The sequence below is a fragment of the Xyrauchen texanus genome, chromosome 30, assembly GCF_025860055.1.
Source record: "Xyrauchen texanus isolate HMW12.3.18 chromosome 30, RBS_HiC_50CHRs, whole genome shotgun sequence".
NCBI lineage: Eukaryota > Metazoa > Chordata > Actinopteri > Cypriniformes > Catostomidae > Xyrauchen > Xyrauchen texanus.
Genome location: NC_068305.1, coordinates 15,909,875 through 15,925,500, shown reverse-complemented (window position 1 = coordinate 15,925,500; position 15,626 = coordinate 15,909,875). Strand labels below are relative to the sequence as shown.

At 42.0% G+C, this 15,626-nt stretch overlaps 1 protein-coding gene across 1 annotated transcript in view; it reads right to left on the bottom strand.

Moving 5' to 3' along the window:
* Positions 1-8,779, bottom strand: part of LOC127624273 (adenylate cyclase type 1-like) — a 62,703-nt gene extending 53,924 nt beyond the window's left edge. Inside the window, exons 1-2 of the mRNA XM_052099017.1 lie at positions 8,165-8,779; positions 1,879-2,028 (exon numbers count right to left, since the gene is read on the bottom strand). Coding sequence (XP_051954977.1) covers positions 1,879-2,028; positions 8,165-8,770 — 756 coding nt within the window. The 5' untranslated portion in view covers positions 8,771-8,779. The remainder of the gene's footprint in view (positions 1-1,878; positions 2,029-8,164) is intronic.
* Between the last annotated feature and the right edge of the window lie 6,847 nt (positions 8,780-15,626).

Genomic DNA, 15,626 nt, shown 5'->3' with positions numbered 1-15,626 from the left:
CTCAAACCAAATGATGCGTCCAAGCCTCCGTTAGTAATTAAAAAATGTCACTTCAGAAAAAGTATTACGGCCTGTGCTGTTTCTAACAAGTTGTTGGATAAACAAAGATGGGTGTGTGTGTGTGTGTGAGAGAGACAGAGAGAGAGAGAGAGAGACTGAGCATGTGCGATCACCTGTTGCCACTCCCAAACAGAGATGCTGTCAGCTTTCTGAAGATCAGCTTTCTCAGTGGAAAAATAGCCGTCCAAGCAGGGGTATTTCACCCAATGTCAATATAGAAACCGCAATGTCCGCCGCATTTTAAACAGTGTGTCCACTCCAATGTGGAAAGTGCGATAAGACGTAAGCACCTTCAGTTTGTGTAATTAATCAGTCTGTTGTGTCTCTCTGCTGTGATGAGCCATAATGCTGAAGTTGTTTGTTTAAAGCCGTTTAAAGCTATTTCCTAGTTTTAGTAGTGTAGAAGTAATATGAGCGATCACGGAGTGCTGTATGTAAACACTGGCTGATGCGGATTCACTTCACGTCACCTAACTGGCTCTTATTACACATAAAAATTATCTTTTGCCGCCACCTAATGGCATATATAACATATTAACATATATAATGTCAAAAAAGACAAACAGTAGCTCTTTACACATATGCACTGTTCTTACTCTTTAGTTTAGAATGGCACAAACACAAGCGGAGTAATACACACAGTGAAGCGTCCGAGTGCTGATGTTGTGAGACCATACGTACTCATGGATTGTCTTTCGTCCAATCAGATTCGAGGACTGTAACTTACTGTTGTATATATGTATGTAGAACAGAACTTGATTTTATCCATAAGGAGTACTTGGATCATAAAAAGTGATCGTTCCATACCAGAATAGAGTGTTGCAAGATTTTATAAAGTCTACATTACCTATAACAGTAGCCGCTAAAAAAAACCTGAGTAGCTATTTGGCTATAATATTAAAAATAGCCTGCATGGCTTAGGTGGAGGAGTGAGTAATTACATTTTTATCAGTTCTTACAAATATACATATATTTTTTTAATAACGTGCATTTATTAATTGTGCACAATAAGACTAGGAACATGTAAAACAATTTAATTTTAATTTCATGTTGATTTTAAATTAAGTTAATATATATATTTTTTTTTCGAAGCAAAGTATTATAGTTGTATACTGCCTGAATACCAACTAAGTCAGCTCAGTAACCATAGACCTTATCTGTTTTGTGTGTACAGTATGTGTTGGTGTGTGCATGTACACATGTGCATCTGCATGTGATAGTTTGTGTTTGCAGGGAAAGCTTGACCTTTAAGCTTGTAAGGAGGGAATGAAAGCAATCTTGCATGGTAATTACCTGTCAAAATGACAACTTTAACTTGAGGGAGAAAATGAAAAACCTGATCATTTAATCTAATACATGCAGCTGTGTGTTTTTGTGGTGTGTGTATGGGTAGTTCATGCAAAACTCGTCAATGGACACATGTTGTCATGTAACAAAAATCATAAGACTGAGAATATCTCATTAGACCCACAAGAATGTGTGGTCATGATGAAGTTGTGTTCACTCTCATGTATTCAAGGTGCAAGGAAACTATTTTAATACATTTTACTTGATGGTTGCGCCACGTGACATTTTTAGTCATTAAATATTTTTTTTTTACAAAATACTATAAAATAAAACAAAAAACTATTTGTAAAAAAACATGAACTAAAAGATTACATGTCTACTAACTTGTCACATGTTTAAACCCAGATTTTACACTGTAAATATTTATAATTTTTATCACCACTGACAACCTTATTTGTCAATGACCCTAACTAGTTTTAGATGGAGTACAGCATGTCACTGGCATGTCAGCATGTGTTGTTTGAGTCTGACCTGTTTTTCATTCTCATCCTCTAGTTGCAGGCGTTGTTGGATGCAGTTTCTAGCCTGTAGAAAGGCCTTCCTCTGGGCACGCTCAGTAAGGACTCGAACAAACACACCCGACAGATTCACACCAACCAGCAACACTACATTTGCTACCAGCTAAAAACACAGAGAGAGGGAGAGAGAGAGAGAGAGAGAGAGAGACAACAAGGTCTGTGTGTGTGAGTTGAACATCTCTGTTTATTGGACCATGGAGAAAGATTCTGACATTTAAAAATGCTGTAAGCATTATTTAGCCATTCTGGGACTTCCACCATACTTAGCCACTAAATTTGACACACAGCCCTTTCTGAAAATCCGCCCTGCAAAGAAAGATGCTGTCATACCATTAAGACCACTGTAATCAGAGAGGGAGCAGGAGAGCAGCGGTGAGCAATCTGTATTATTAAATTGGTGTTAGTGTGATTAAAGTTGCCAAAAGCAACAGTGGCAAAATAGTGTTCATGCATGTTCTGGTTCAGAACTGGATCCTTTCTTTTTAAAATAACAGAATTGTTTGATTTTCGGTTAGCAGGTTCCGAACATGTAATTTTCCAGCTATACGGATGGGACACTTTACTATTAATATTATGACAATACTTCCTGTGTTGCTATTCAATGGCAGCGCTCCTTTTCTTTTGAATCTAAAGCGTGAAACACACAGTGCATACAGTGTAGTCTGATTCCTGAATAAATGACTCTCATGAGCTGGTTCTTTTGAATTTAAAGTGCAAAATACACAGTGCATCCAGTGTTTTCTGATTCCTAAATTAATGACTCTTATGTGTCAGTTCTTTTAAATCTACGGCATGCAGCGTGACCTGTGTATTCATATTCCTAAACAAATGACTCTTATGAGACAGTTCTTTTGAATCTACAGCGTGAAACACGTAGTGTAACCAGTATAGTAAATATAGTCCAATTACCAAATTAATGACTCTTATGAGCTTGAGTTATTTTTAATCTATAATGTGAAACATACAGAACTACCAGTCTTGTAGGATTTCAGAACAAATTACTCTTATGAGACAGTTCTTTTGAATCTAGAACATGAAACAATGCATTGTGGCCACTGTAGCAATCCGATGCCCATGCAAATCACCCTAATTGAGCTGATTCTTATGAATATGCACTGCAAAACATGCAGCAAAACAAGTCTAGTCTGATTCCCAAACGAATGACTCTTTTGAGCCAGTCCTTTTGAATCAACAATGTCACCTTGCGTTCCCTATTCATTTTCAATGAGAGAGAGGCAGCAGGTGGCAAAATGGAGGCAGCAGCGTTGCCTCTTTCCAAGATCTTTCAGGAGAATCCTGCCGCTTTGTTGTGCACAACTGCTTGCGGTGCACACCCGGCAAGATACAAATATTTTATCTCTCTGTGGCTACTGCTTGTCATTGACCAATCAGAGCTGAATTTATTCACAGCCAATCAAACAACATTTAGCTTTATGTAGTCAAAAACAAAATGGAGAGGAAAATACTTGCTGTTGCTGAAATTCCTGACCTATATAACGATTCTTTGATTGTTTATAAACAGCCTCATGGGAAGCTGTGAGTGGAAGAGTCAGTGTACCAAGTGAAAACTGACTGCGCAAACATGTATAGCTTATTCTTGGAAGATAGACAACTGTGCGATGTATACAAACGGGCCATGGAACGTCTATATGAATATATGAAGAAAAAAATAGCTTATTACAATATTTATAGTTATAAAACATTTTATGAAAAAATAAGTGCCATGTTATTTATGTGCAATCACTTATATAAAAGTTAATACAATATTTACTGTAATCGTTTTAGAGACCCTGTATCTGAGCTGAAGCAGTAGGAGGCATTATTGCACTTCTACTGCCGTGTTTCGCACCGCTGCTCATGTGAATGGAAAACGCCTGCAGCAAGAATGCAAACAAAGCCTGCCAGCAGCCCAACACGTCTAATGTAAAACTGCCTATAAGGCTTGTGCAATTACTGGCTGGTTGTTCATATGACGATGTGTAGTTTGGAATTTAATAAAATTATAAATGAAAATTGTCATCACATTTTTGTCATGCCAAGATTTTGCATGTAAATGTGGGTATGGCATATTGATAGGATAGTGGTCTTGACAGACTAGATCTACTATGCTGCTGCTGCTGCTGCAGAGCAAGTACAGAAACTTACTATTGCCTGAAAATACACATAAAGACTGGGTTAGCATGTGGATATGCTACTGTTGCTGCTGAATGAGACAAATGCAACACGCAGATATAGGCCAAAACTTATGTACTGCTGCTGCTCCGAAGAGCCATGTGCACTGAGTGTATGCTAGCTAGGTGTGCCTAGGCTGCAGGACAAATAGCGTTATGTTGGTTGAAATAAATGTATTTGTGTGCCTTGTCCAGCTTAGCCGATTAGTATTATTTAATGAATCTTGAATTTATTTAATCTTATGACCTAAGATAGCGACATGAGCCAGCCAGATTTGACAAAATCTTACCTTGTTAATATGCGCTTCTATGTGCCATGGCCAAAGCAGACTGTGACGAGGAGGAGGGGTGTGGCCGGGCTGTGACTGAGCACGGCCGGCGCTGAATCAGCTGATTAGTGGAAGAGCGAGATAAGTGGCAGCCGGAGACTCGGGTTCAAGAGAGAGATATGCATGCAGCCGCATTGCATATGTGTCGGTTTGTCTTATGTTTTATGTTGTTTAGGTTCCCGCCTCCTCCTTGTCCATCCTTTAACTGTTACAAGACCTTACCATACAAGCTGAAAGAAGAAAAGCCCCAGCAAACCTCCTGAGCAAATAGCATTATCAGATAAAAAAAAACTCACATTGCACTGCAGAGAAACCTTCTTAACTACAAAACTGAGCTATTTAAATGTTAGACAAGAGAGATGCAAGTTGATTGGCTACCCGATAACAAGTTAGAGGACCAATCAGCTTATGCCATGCGAGCAGAATGGCTAAACATGTCACATGTGAGCAAGATGATTGGCAAGTCAAAGATAACAAGATAAGAGATAACAAGTCAAAGAACCTATCAGCTTGCACCACATAGTGTTGCATGGCAGAACTTTGATCATTTTGTTTGTTTAGACTATTAATTTAATAGCTATATAGTTAGGATCAATCATTGGATTGCATTAATCTCTCTAAAATGTCTGTGTAAACATGCTTTCAGCAAGAATTGTATTCAGTTTTATTTATAATTTGTTATAGCCTGTCTTCTGCTCTGTCAAAATCTGAAATGATCTTATCATTTGGCAACAGGCTGCTCAGAGCAGTATGTAAATGCAATAATTATTGTTTTTTCTTGTTCCTAAGTATTTCTTCCTCTAAACGTACAAAAAGAAACATTAATGGAACCGTGAAGGAACCTGAATCTTTAAGCGGAATCAGAACCAGAATCGTTTAATTCCTTGCAATTCCCACACCTACTCGCACAACAAACAATCAGCTGGCAGTGGCTTATGAAGCTGAACATGCCGTTTGACTTGAATAATCCGCTTAAACTACTACCTGCTCAGCTTCCTACTTCTCATATATGGACTTCATTGTGAACATGCAAAATGACTGACAGGCAGAAAGTGCCTTAAAGGGTAACTAAACACCTGCTCAGAGTCTGACTCCACCCACTAGAAATATTTGAAAATGCAGGAAAAGTGGACAGACCCCGGCGGGGATAGAGGGAACGAACCGAGTGCGGGGCTGAGCTGGGGGAGGGGGGGGCACCTGAGACTCGTAGTGACGGATTAATTGGCAGCTGCTGTCAGACTCTATGTTATTATTATTAATAATAAGACGACATGTACATGAATCTGGCGTGGTGAGCTGGAACCTGCTTACATCAGCTGTCACCGCTTACGTCACGAAGTACCGCAACAGCCAATAGGAAAATTCAACTGCAGTAGCCACCGTTCAACCTGAAGAGGGCAGCACTCAGATGTTTTTACACCATATATTGTAGAATTAAAACACTTTATACACAAATGTCAAAACAATTACTTGAATCAATGACCAGTACTAATAAAGCCCCATGCTTACAGATCATTAACTAAAAAAGTTGGTTTAGGGTTAAGTTACCCTTTAAATGCTTCCATCTGGCTAAACGAAGAATCTGACCCATGTTTGTTCACTCTTTACAGTGCCTAGGGCTGTCAAAGGGGCAGGTTATATTTCAGGTGATAGTAACTATTTCTGTGTGCCATTCCACAACAACATTGTTTGACTGAAAATAAACCTTCAGTGATCAGGAGTGGCATATTATGTTAACAAGAGAGAAAGGAAGGCATGGAGCAAGAGTAGCTTAAAGGAGTGTGGGAAACAGAAGCAAAGAAAGGGGGCACCGGTTCATTATTTTAATCCATCCTGGGATGATAAACTCCAGATATGGACACAACCCCCAACAAGTTAGCTTGAGAAGCTATCTGGATAAAGCTTCAGTGACTGGACGAATACGACATTTTATGGCTTTTGAGACATGGCACTTCATATAGACACATAATAAGGGATTTGTATTGTTCATTCATAGAGGAACATAAAATTAGATTAAGCAGAATCCTTTCTACAGAGTTCCCTTTAAACAGGCCCTTTGTAAATGAAAGTAAAGGCCATTTGCTGAAAAGATTAATGGGATGCAGACAAAGCCTTAGCATTATTCATAATCCTTAGTGTAACCGGTCCTGCTCACCCTGCCGCGAACGGGACTCGAACCGACATCTCCGGCGTGGGAGGCGGGTGCGCTAACATTGAGGCTAAAGGCTACAGCCTCTAGCGTCAGTCGCTAGTGCACCTCTTGAGGTCAGGAGAGTGAGGTTTTACACACTGCACAGCTATCTACCAGCTGGCTACCGTTACACTCACCCCCCTAAACCTCACTCCCACCCGGGTCACGACACCATTGTAACCGGTCCTACTCGCCCCACTCCGAACGGGACTCGAGCCGATGTCTCCGGCGTGGGAGACAGGTGCGCTAACATTGAGGCTAAAGGCTACAGCCTCTAGCATCAGTCGCTAGTGCACCTCTTGAGGTCAGGACAGTGAGGTTTTACACACTGCACAGCTATCTACCAGCTGGCTCCCGTTACAATAGCAAGGATACAAGACTTGCAAATCATGTAACAAGTCTAATAAACAAAGTGGCCAGCATGGTTAATAAGTAATGGCTATTGATTTGTAGTCAGTGATTAAGCCTTCTAAGTCATGTGAGGGGCCAGCAGGTGGCTGAACAACCTATACTTTAAATGTTTGCAAAATGCAAAAATACTATGCTATGACACTCTGAAAGAGGCGAAAAAACGAATCATCTCAACATGAATGGTGCCACTTGAGTCTAGATTTGAAGAAGTCTTGAAGTTTGGAGCACAATAATGAAATACCGTATATCCTATGTGCTCTTGCGACCTGTGGTGCTTCTGTTTTAATGTGAAGTGGAATTCTAGACCAGCTGATTTTGATGAGTTTGTTTATCCACTCTGCTTATGGTCTTTTGAGCATTTTGGTTGGATTTTTGGCACTCTATCAATCTTTTTCAATAAAATCAAGGTTTAACAGTTCACCAAATCCATTCCCGGTCTCACAGGTTTGGTTGCTGATGATGGAAGCTATAATTCCTGTGACTGTATATCACAAACACCATTTACATCCAGTGAGCATGTTCAAGCAAGAAATGTGAAACTGTCACAGTGCTCAGTAAATCAGTGTTATAGAGGTTAAAAGCTGCACTGAAATGTGTCAGTGTGCTCCAACTGACAGCCCCTAACAAGAGTAAACATAAGGTCAAACCATAGCAATGTGTTTACAACCTTACAGGTAGGGTTTTTAATTTCAACATGTAAAACATTACAAAGGAATCTCAGTGTGTATGCATGTATGGTGTTTTATACACTTATGAATGTGACTGCAGTGAAGGTGTTTTCTATAATAATTGTGTGTGTGTGTGTGTGTGTGTGTGTGTGTGTGTGTGTGTGTGTGTGTGTGTGTGTGTGTGTGTGTGTGTGTGTTTAATTATGTATCTATTGTGCATTGTTCCTCGTTATTTCGAGTGCTGTCGTTTCTGCTTTCCCTTGGCGCTGTCCACTTTTAGTGGTGCTGAAACCTAAGCCCTCTCGCGACGCTTCTCTCCACCTGTGTGCACGTGCATTGCGTGCGCTCATGATCCTCATGCTCCATGAAGCAAATTAAGAATCGCGTCTCTCTTCTTCAGTTTGACACATCATCAATAGTAAAAACCTTTTTACGTGTTTAGGTCGAAAACTTAAATGGCAAAACTTACCGGTGTCCACAGGCGAGGTTTGCGGGCCGTTATAGATGTTGCTGTTACGATGAAGTGGATCCCTCCAACCACGATGCCGAATAAAACGGCCAAAAGCGTCCTTACCGGTAGAAGAGAGTAAGCAACGAACGTAACGAGCATCAGCTGCCAAACACCTTGCTCAGGTGCTGTGCTCGTCGAGTCAGACCCCTGCGTCCCTGACGGCGTGCCGTGCCCCGGCGCGAGGGGAAACGGGCAACAGAGGAGTGCGAAGGTTAAACTAAAGAGCAGCGCGAGCCGCGCGATCTGCTGCAGTTGCGTGACCTGGAGATACTTGACGTTGGTGACGATAAAGAGGGAGGTGAAGATGACGCAGTGGACCGGGTGCGAGCCTTTGGACACGGTGAAGCGCGAACCGGCGGACAGGAGCTCAACGAGCGCCAGCGCGGACGCGGCGAGAATGAGGATGGCCAGCGCTTTGAGCGTGGCGGTCTGCTCGAGCTTTAGGTTGTACTTCTGGAAGAGAGTCTCGAGCTCCTTGCAGTCAAACTCGAGCTCGCACGTGCCGGCCAGGCAGCGACTTTTCCTCCACCGTGTGCGGACTCGGGGAAACGGAACTTCATCCATAGTGGGGCCATTCACACAGCCAGAGCCGCGCGCGCACTCTTCACAAACACCGCATGTCCAGCGCTTGTTTTGTCATGAGGGAAACGGACAAACTCGCTGACCGACACCAGCGCGAGATTGTCTCTAATCCGCAGGTTGTTGACTGTTGTCTGCTGCGCGCGCGGTGGTGGTGGAGGAAAAAGTAACAACCCTCTCTCTCTCTCTCTCTCTCTCTCTCCTCATTCCTCGAGACGGTCTCCAGGAAGCAGACCACCCGTAGCGGCGGCGTTTGTTCGGTCCCCTCTACGCATCCCACAGCTGCATCTCAGCAGCAACGCGTCCAGATCACGCCTGCGCAATATCTCCCCGAGATTAAGAAACCAGGCACGTCTCCCAGCCCTCAAAAAACATGAGACAAGACAGCACAACTCTGACGGAGGCTCATCTTCAATCTAAAGGTCCTAGGCAATAGTCTTGGACAGTTCTGTTTATTAAAAGAACAAATAATGTTTTTTTATTATTTATTTTTTATTTTGACGTGCCTCTGTGACACTAGATTTGAGATGAATAACTCATAAATTCTCCCCGCCGTGCTGACACGCGATTATAAACAGCAAACTGATGAGAGGCGCCGCATCAGTGGCCTTTTAATTGAGCACTTTAATTCCAGCTCGAGCCTTTGTTTCGAGTGCCGTTAGAGCTCGCGCCGAGTGCCGTTACCGATCCGGCTGTAAAGCAGGTGTTTCGGATTACAGAAAGCATTCATCTTTTATTCGTGAGCATCTGCAGCTAAATTGATTACCACCGGGTGACTAAGTGGGTTTTTACGTTGGTACAATAGGGTTGAGGAGGTGTACTTGCTCCTCCATTGACGACGAGCTTCTTGTATTTATTTGGCTGGAGTCTGTTGGTCCGCCAAGGGACCGATGGAATCCCTCTCGGACCCTAAACCCGTCTTCTTTTTAGAGGAAGAGTTCAACCAAAAATGAAAATTATCTCGTCATTTAGCTTCTCGCCCTCATGCCATCCCAGATGTGAATGACTTTCTCAAACGAAGATTTTTAGAAGAATGTCTCTGTAGGTCCATACAATGCAACTGAAAAGTGACCAGAACTCAGAAGGTCCAAAAAGCACATAAAGGCAGCATAATAGTAATCCATATGACTCCAGTGGATTAATCTGTGTCTTTAGAAGAGATAGGAGAGATTTATAGTAAAAATTACTTAAATATTGATCTGTTTCTCATCTATACATACCATATTGCTTCAGAAGATGTGGATTAATCCACTGGAGTCATATGGCATAGTTTTATGCTGCATCTATGTGCTTTTTTGAGCTTCAAAGTTCTATACACCATTCATTTGCATTGTGAGGACATACAGAGCTTAACAATTCTTCTAAAAAAAATTATTTGTGTTCAGCAGATGAAAGAAAGTCATACACATCGGTGATGGCATGAGAGCGAGTAAATGATGAGAGATTTGGCATCAAAAAGTCAGCATTCATTTAATTGAATTATCTTGACATCAAAGAGGTTAGACATGTCAGAATATTGTATTGAGTGTGAGTTATTTAGAATCGTTTGATTAAACACAACAATGACCATGCTTTTGTGATCTATATAGGCCTTTGTCACACTTCCGTGTTCGCAGAGTAGTAGTGTAGTCTGTTTCAATGGCAATGCCCACTTTTAAACAGGATGTATGTGAGCAGGGAACACTTCAGTTTTTATTAGATGAATGCAAGAATATATTTACATTTATGCATTTGGCAGATGCTTTTATCCAAATCGACTTACAGAGCCCTTATTACAGGGACAATCCCCCCAGAGCAACCTGGATTTAAGTGCCTTGCTCAAGGACACAATGGTGGTGGCTGTGGGGATTGAACCAGTGACCTTCTGATTACCAGATATGTGCTACGCCACCACCACTCAATATATATATATATATACAGTGGGTACGGAAAGTATTCAGACCCCCTTAAATTTTTCACTCTTTGTTATATTGCAGCCATTTGCTAAAATCATTTAAGTAAATTTTTGTTCCTCATTATTGTACACACAGCACCCCATATTGACAGAAAAACACAGAATTGTTGACATTTTTGCACATTTATTAAAAAAGAAAAACTGAAATATCACATGGTCCTAAGTATTCAGACCCTTTGCTGTGACACTCATATATTTAACTCAGGTGCTGTCCATTTCTTCTGATCATCCTTGAGATGGTTCTACACCTTCAATTGAGTCCAGCTGTGTTTGATTATACTGATTGGACTTGATTAGGAAAGCCACACACCTGTCTATATAAGACCTTACAGCTCACAGTGCATGTCAGAGCAAATGAGAATCATGAGGTCAAAGGAACTGCCTGAAGAGCTCAGAGACAGAATTGTGGCAAGGCACAGATCTGGCCAAGGTTACAAAAACATTTCTGCTGCCCTTAAGGTTCATAAGAGCACAGTGGCCTCCATAATCCTTAAATGGAAGACGTTTGGGACGACCAGAACCCTTTCTAGAGCTGGCCGTCCGGCCAAACTGAGCTATCGGGGGAGAAGAGCCTTGGTGAGAGAGGTAAAGAAGAACCCAAAGATCACTGTGGCTGAGCTCCAGAGATGCAGTCGGGAGATGGGAGAAAGTTGTAGTAAGTCAACCATCACTGCAGCCATCCACCAGTCGGGGCTTTATGGCAGAGTGGCCTGACGGAAGCTTCTCCTCAGTGCAAGACACATGAAAGCCTGCATGGAGTTTGCTAAAAAACACCTGAAGGACTCCAAGATGGTGATAAATAAGATTCTCTGGTCTGATGAGACCAAGATAGAACTTTTGGCCTTAATTCTAAGCGGTATGTGTGGAGAAAACCAGGCACTGCTCATCACCTGTCCAATACAGTCTCAACAGTGAAGCATGGTGGTGGCAGCATCATGCTGTGGGGGTGTTTTTCAGCTGCAGGGACAGGACGACTGGTTGCAATCGAGGGAAAGATGATTGCGCCAAGTACAGGGATATCCTGGACGAAAACCTTCTCCAGAGTGCTCTGGACCTCAGACTGGGCCGAAGGTTCACCTTCCAACAAGACAATGACCCTAAGCACACCGCTAAAATAACGAAGGAGTGGCTTCACAACAACTCCGTGACTGTTCTTGAATGGCCCAGCCAGAGCCCTGACTTAAACCCAATTGAGCATCTCTGGAGAGACCTGAAAATGGCTGTCCACCAACATTTACCATCCAACCTGACAGAACTGGAGAGGATCTGCAAGGAGGAATGGCAGAGGATACCCAAATCCAGATGTGAAAAACCTGTTGCATCTTTCCCAAAAAGACTCATGGCTGGATTAGATCAAAAGGGTGCTTCTACTAAATACTGAACAAAGGGTCTGAATACTTAGGACCATGTGATATTTCAGTTTTTCTTTTTTAATACATGTGCAAAAATGTCAACAATTCTGTGTTTTTCTGTCAATATGGGGTGCTGTGTGTACAATAATGAGGAAAAAAAATGAACTTAAATGATTTGAGCAAATGGCTGCAATATAACAAAGAGTGAAAAATTTAAGGGGGTCTGAATACTTTTCGTTCCCACTGTATGTATATATATATATATATATATATATATATATATATATATATATATATATATATATACACACATATACAAACAAGAGTACCTTTACACATTAAAGAGCGTTAGAACAAGACAGGGGTATACAGTATGTCACAAAGAAATATGTATTTTCCGAGTAAAGACTATATATTTAGAATATTTGCGATGATAATGATCACATTGCTTTCATGTACATACTTATTTTAATCTCCATGTATGACATAAGATCCATAAAAATGTTCAAACAAAGAAAATTTTCATCCCAGAGTCTGATTAATGATAATATTTGCAAACGGGAGGTGAGCATGTTGCAATAGTGAAAACAATAAAATTAAAACACTTAAATGCTGTCTCTTCGGACTTGAGTTGAGCACTTTCACAGCACGCACAGCTCCTCAAGAACTGGGAAAACTTTGGGCTGATAATCAGTTCGCTCAGATACTATTACACATTAAAGTGGTTGATAACACATGGTGAAGTGCTGTGTTAATCCAAAGAAACGATTAAACATCTGTTGTTTACTGCCAAGTGGATCCAATTTGGCTACATTTATTTAGAAGAACTGCTAGCATCCATAGACAGATCGACAGGTGGATGTTTGGTTACGCTACTATTCAGAGCCGGATGTGACAACAGGTGGACTGTGATAAGGGCGTATTTTTTTGAAAGGCCTAGTTCGACCGCTCCTCAGATTTATTGTGAAGACGCTGTTTATGCTCAGTGCATGCATTTCACATAAAACGAGCTGACATTCAACATAATGGGGACTGTCATAACTATCACAATTCGTAATCGTTAGCACCTTTGATGAATCATCCTTTCTCATAAACTTGATAATTAAAGGCTCACATCAAATCAAGGATTCGAGGTTCTTGTATGTTGTAAGTGATGCTCTTTTACACTTTCTCTGTGGACCAGGTGTGTAAACACAATTTACAACATTATTCTTTCATTGGCAATCACCAAAACCTAATCCAAACACAGTCTGTCGTGCTGAGACCCAAAGGGCAGTTACAAGCTATTTTAGTCCATATCTCAAAAACTGTTTCAGTTCATGTATATTTTTGGGATGTCTTGCTTGAATCGCCTGCTTTTGATCAAGGCATATCATGTAGTACTGTAGTTGCTCTTGGTAGCTGTTAGAGATCTCCCAGTAATCAACTCAGCAGTCCCCAAAACCTTCTTCAAAACTGAATCCATACTGTGCCTTTTCAATTTTATTGATGATTTTCAATTTACTTTTACAAACTTTCAGCGTTTGACACTTTATTCTCATGTGATTTAACTCATTAATTTGACCTTATCCAAAAATGTATTTCTTATTGTTATTGATTTACCTAATTCGCTACACTTTTACAGCATTTATTGATCTTGGTTGATGTTGACTTCAACATATGCCATACAGGTGTCATGGCTCTGGTGAGTTTGCCGGTTTGTTTTGTCTGTTTTGTTATTTTCTCTCCCTCAAGTCTCATGGGTGCGGACGGCATGCATGATCAGCATTTCCATGGGAACATTGATTTTTCCCAGGGGAAAGCTGATCATGCCGCTTATTAGTGTGTTGAGCAACACCTGTTCTCCTCTAATTAACTCCCTTCTTAAGTCCTTCATGTTCTATCTTCGCTAGATTGTTGTTTGGTGTGAAGTAACTAACCTGACCTCTCTCTGCCTAGTTGGCCCTGTCTCATGTATCTGTTGCTTGCCTGCGTGTCGGTTTTGTGGTTGCCTTCCAGTTCGCTGCATGTCAACTGGGTATCCAAGGAGGATACCTTGTCTAAGCCTGCGTGTCAGGAGCTAGATCGCTCTACCTTGCTGGGCATCGTTCTGCACCTCACTAAGCTTAAACAGGGGATTCCACGAATCTATTCCTGTCTTCCACAAGGTACACATTCATTCTATGAACACACTCCTCATGGATTGCCCCTGCATGGCCACAGCGCGCGCACTTATCTGTCATCTCTCCCTGCTGCTAGAACTGGTACCGGGATCCTCGACACCCACAGTGATTGCTCACATTTATTGTTAATAAATCCTTTGAAACGGCCCTCTGCATTTTGATCTGTTAGTATCGCTATCGCTCATCGCTCCTTGCTTGGACGTCAGCAGGATCAAATCTCCACATCTAACTGGTCTCTAGAGATGATGGCTTCGCAGCTCCCCAAGCTTAATTCTATCGTGCAGCAGCTCCGCCTATCTCCCGATGCTGGTCCCTCTCAGGAAGCATCCTTACCAGCTCTGTCTTTTCCCCTTGTTTCTAGGCACTTTGAAGCCTATATTCCCCCTAAAGCCCGTATTCAGTTAAATCATTTAGTGCATTTCCTTCGCAATGTTCCCTGTTGTTCATGTTACAGCCCTCTACTTTCCCATCGGATACGATGAAGGTGGCTTGTGTAATCACGCTCCTCACAGGAAGAGCTGGAAAATGAGGCACTGCCAAATGGGACAACAGACATCCCTGCTGCACTTCCTATCATGCCTTTTCCACAGAGCTTTAGCAAGTGATTGAACGCTCAGCTCAAGGTCGGGATGCGGCGAGGGTCTTATCTGGATTCTCTCAAGGAGATCGACGACTCTCAGATTATGTAATTGATTTTCGCATCCTGACTGCTTTTTGAGAGTGGAATGACCATGGCATGTGGAATCGATATCTTCATGGGCTTTCCGAAGACATCCTGGACGAGATGTACTCTTTGGATTATCCGAGTCAATCAACGCCTAACCCTACGTCATCGCCACCATTGCAGCTTTCCACCTACCCTGGCGGCTGATCCTCCTACTCTGCTTCTTCAGCCAAGTCACCAGTATCACAGCCCGACACTGAGCCGATGCAAATTGGAAGAACCCAAATCGCCATCTCGTTAATGTACTATGTTTTCATTGTGCTCTTTCTGATGATTCCTGTCTGGTAAAAGACACTGTTCGTCAGTAGGAAAGGGGTTACTGGCCAGCGCATCCCCTGGACTTCAGACACTTCTCCTAAACCGGCTGCAGTATGGATCTGCCTGTCACAAGGTTTCTACCTTGGTTGATCATGGAGCTGAAGGGAAGTTTATGGATTTCGACTTGGCTTCTAAATGGTCCTGTTGGATAAACCCATCACCACCAACACCTTCAGTGGCACGCCGCTGTCCAACATCACTCAATCCACAAAGCCGGTCATCTTCGTCTCTGGTAATCATACAGAGCAGTTGTTCTTCTATCTGAACCAATCTCCATCAGCACCGGTAGTGTTGATAAGGATCACCATCCTTGGCTGGTAACGCACAACCC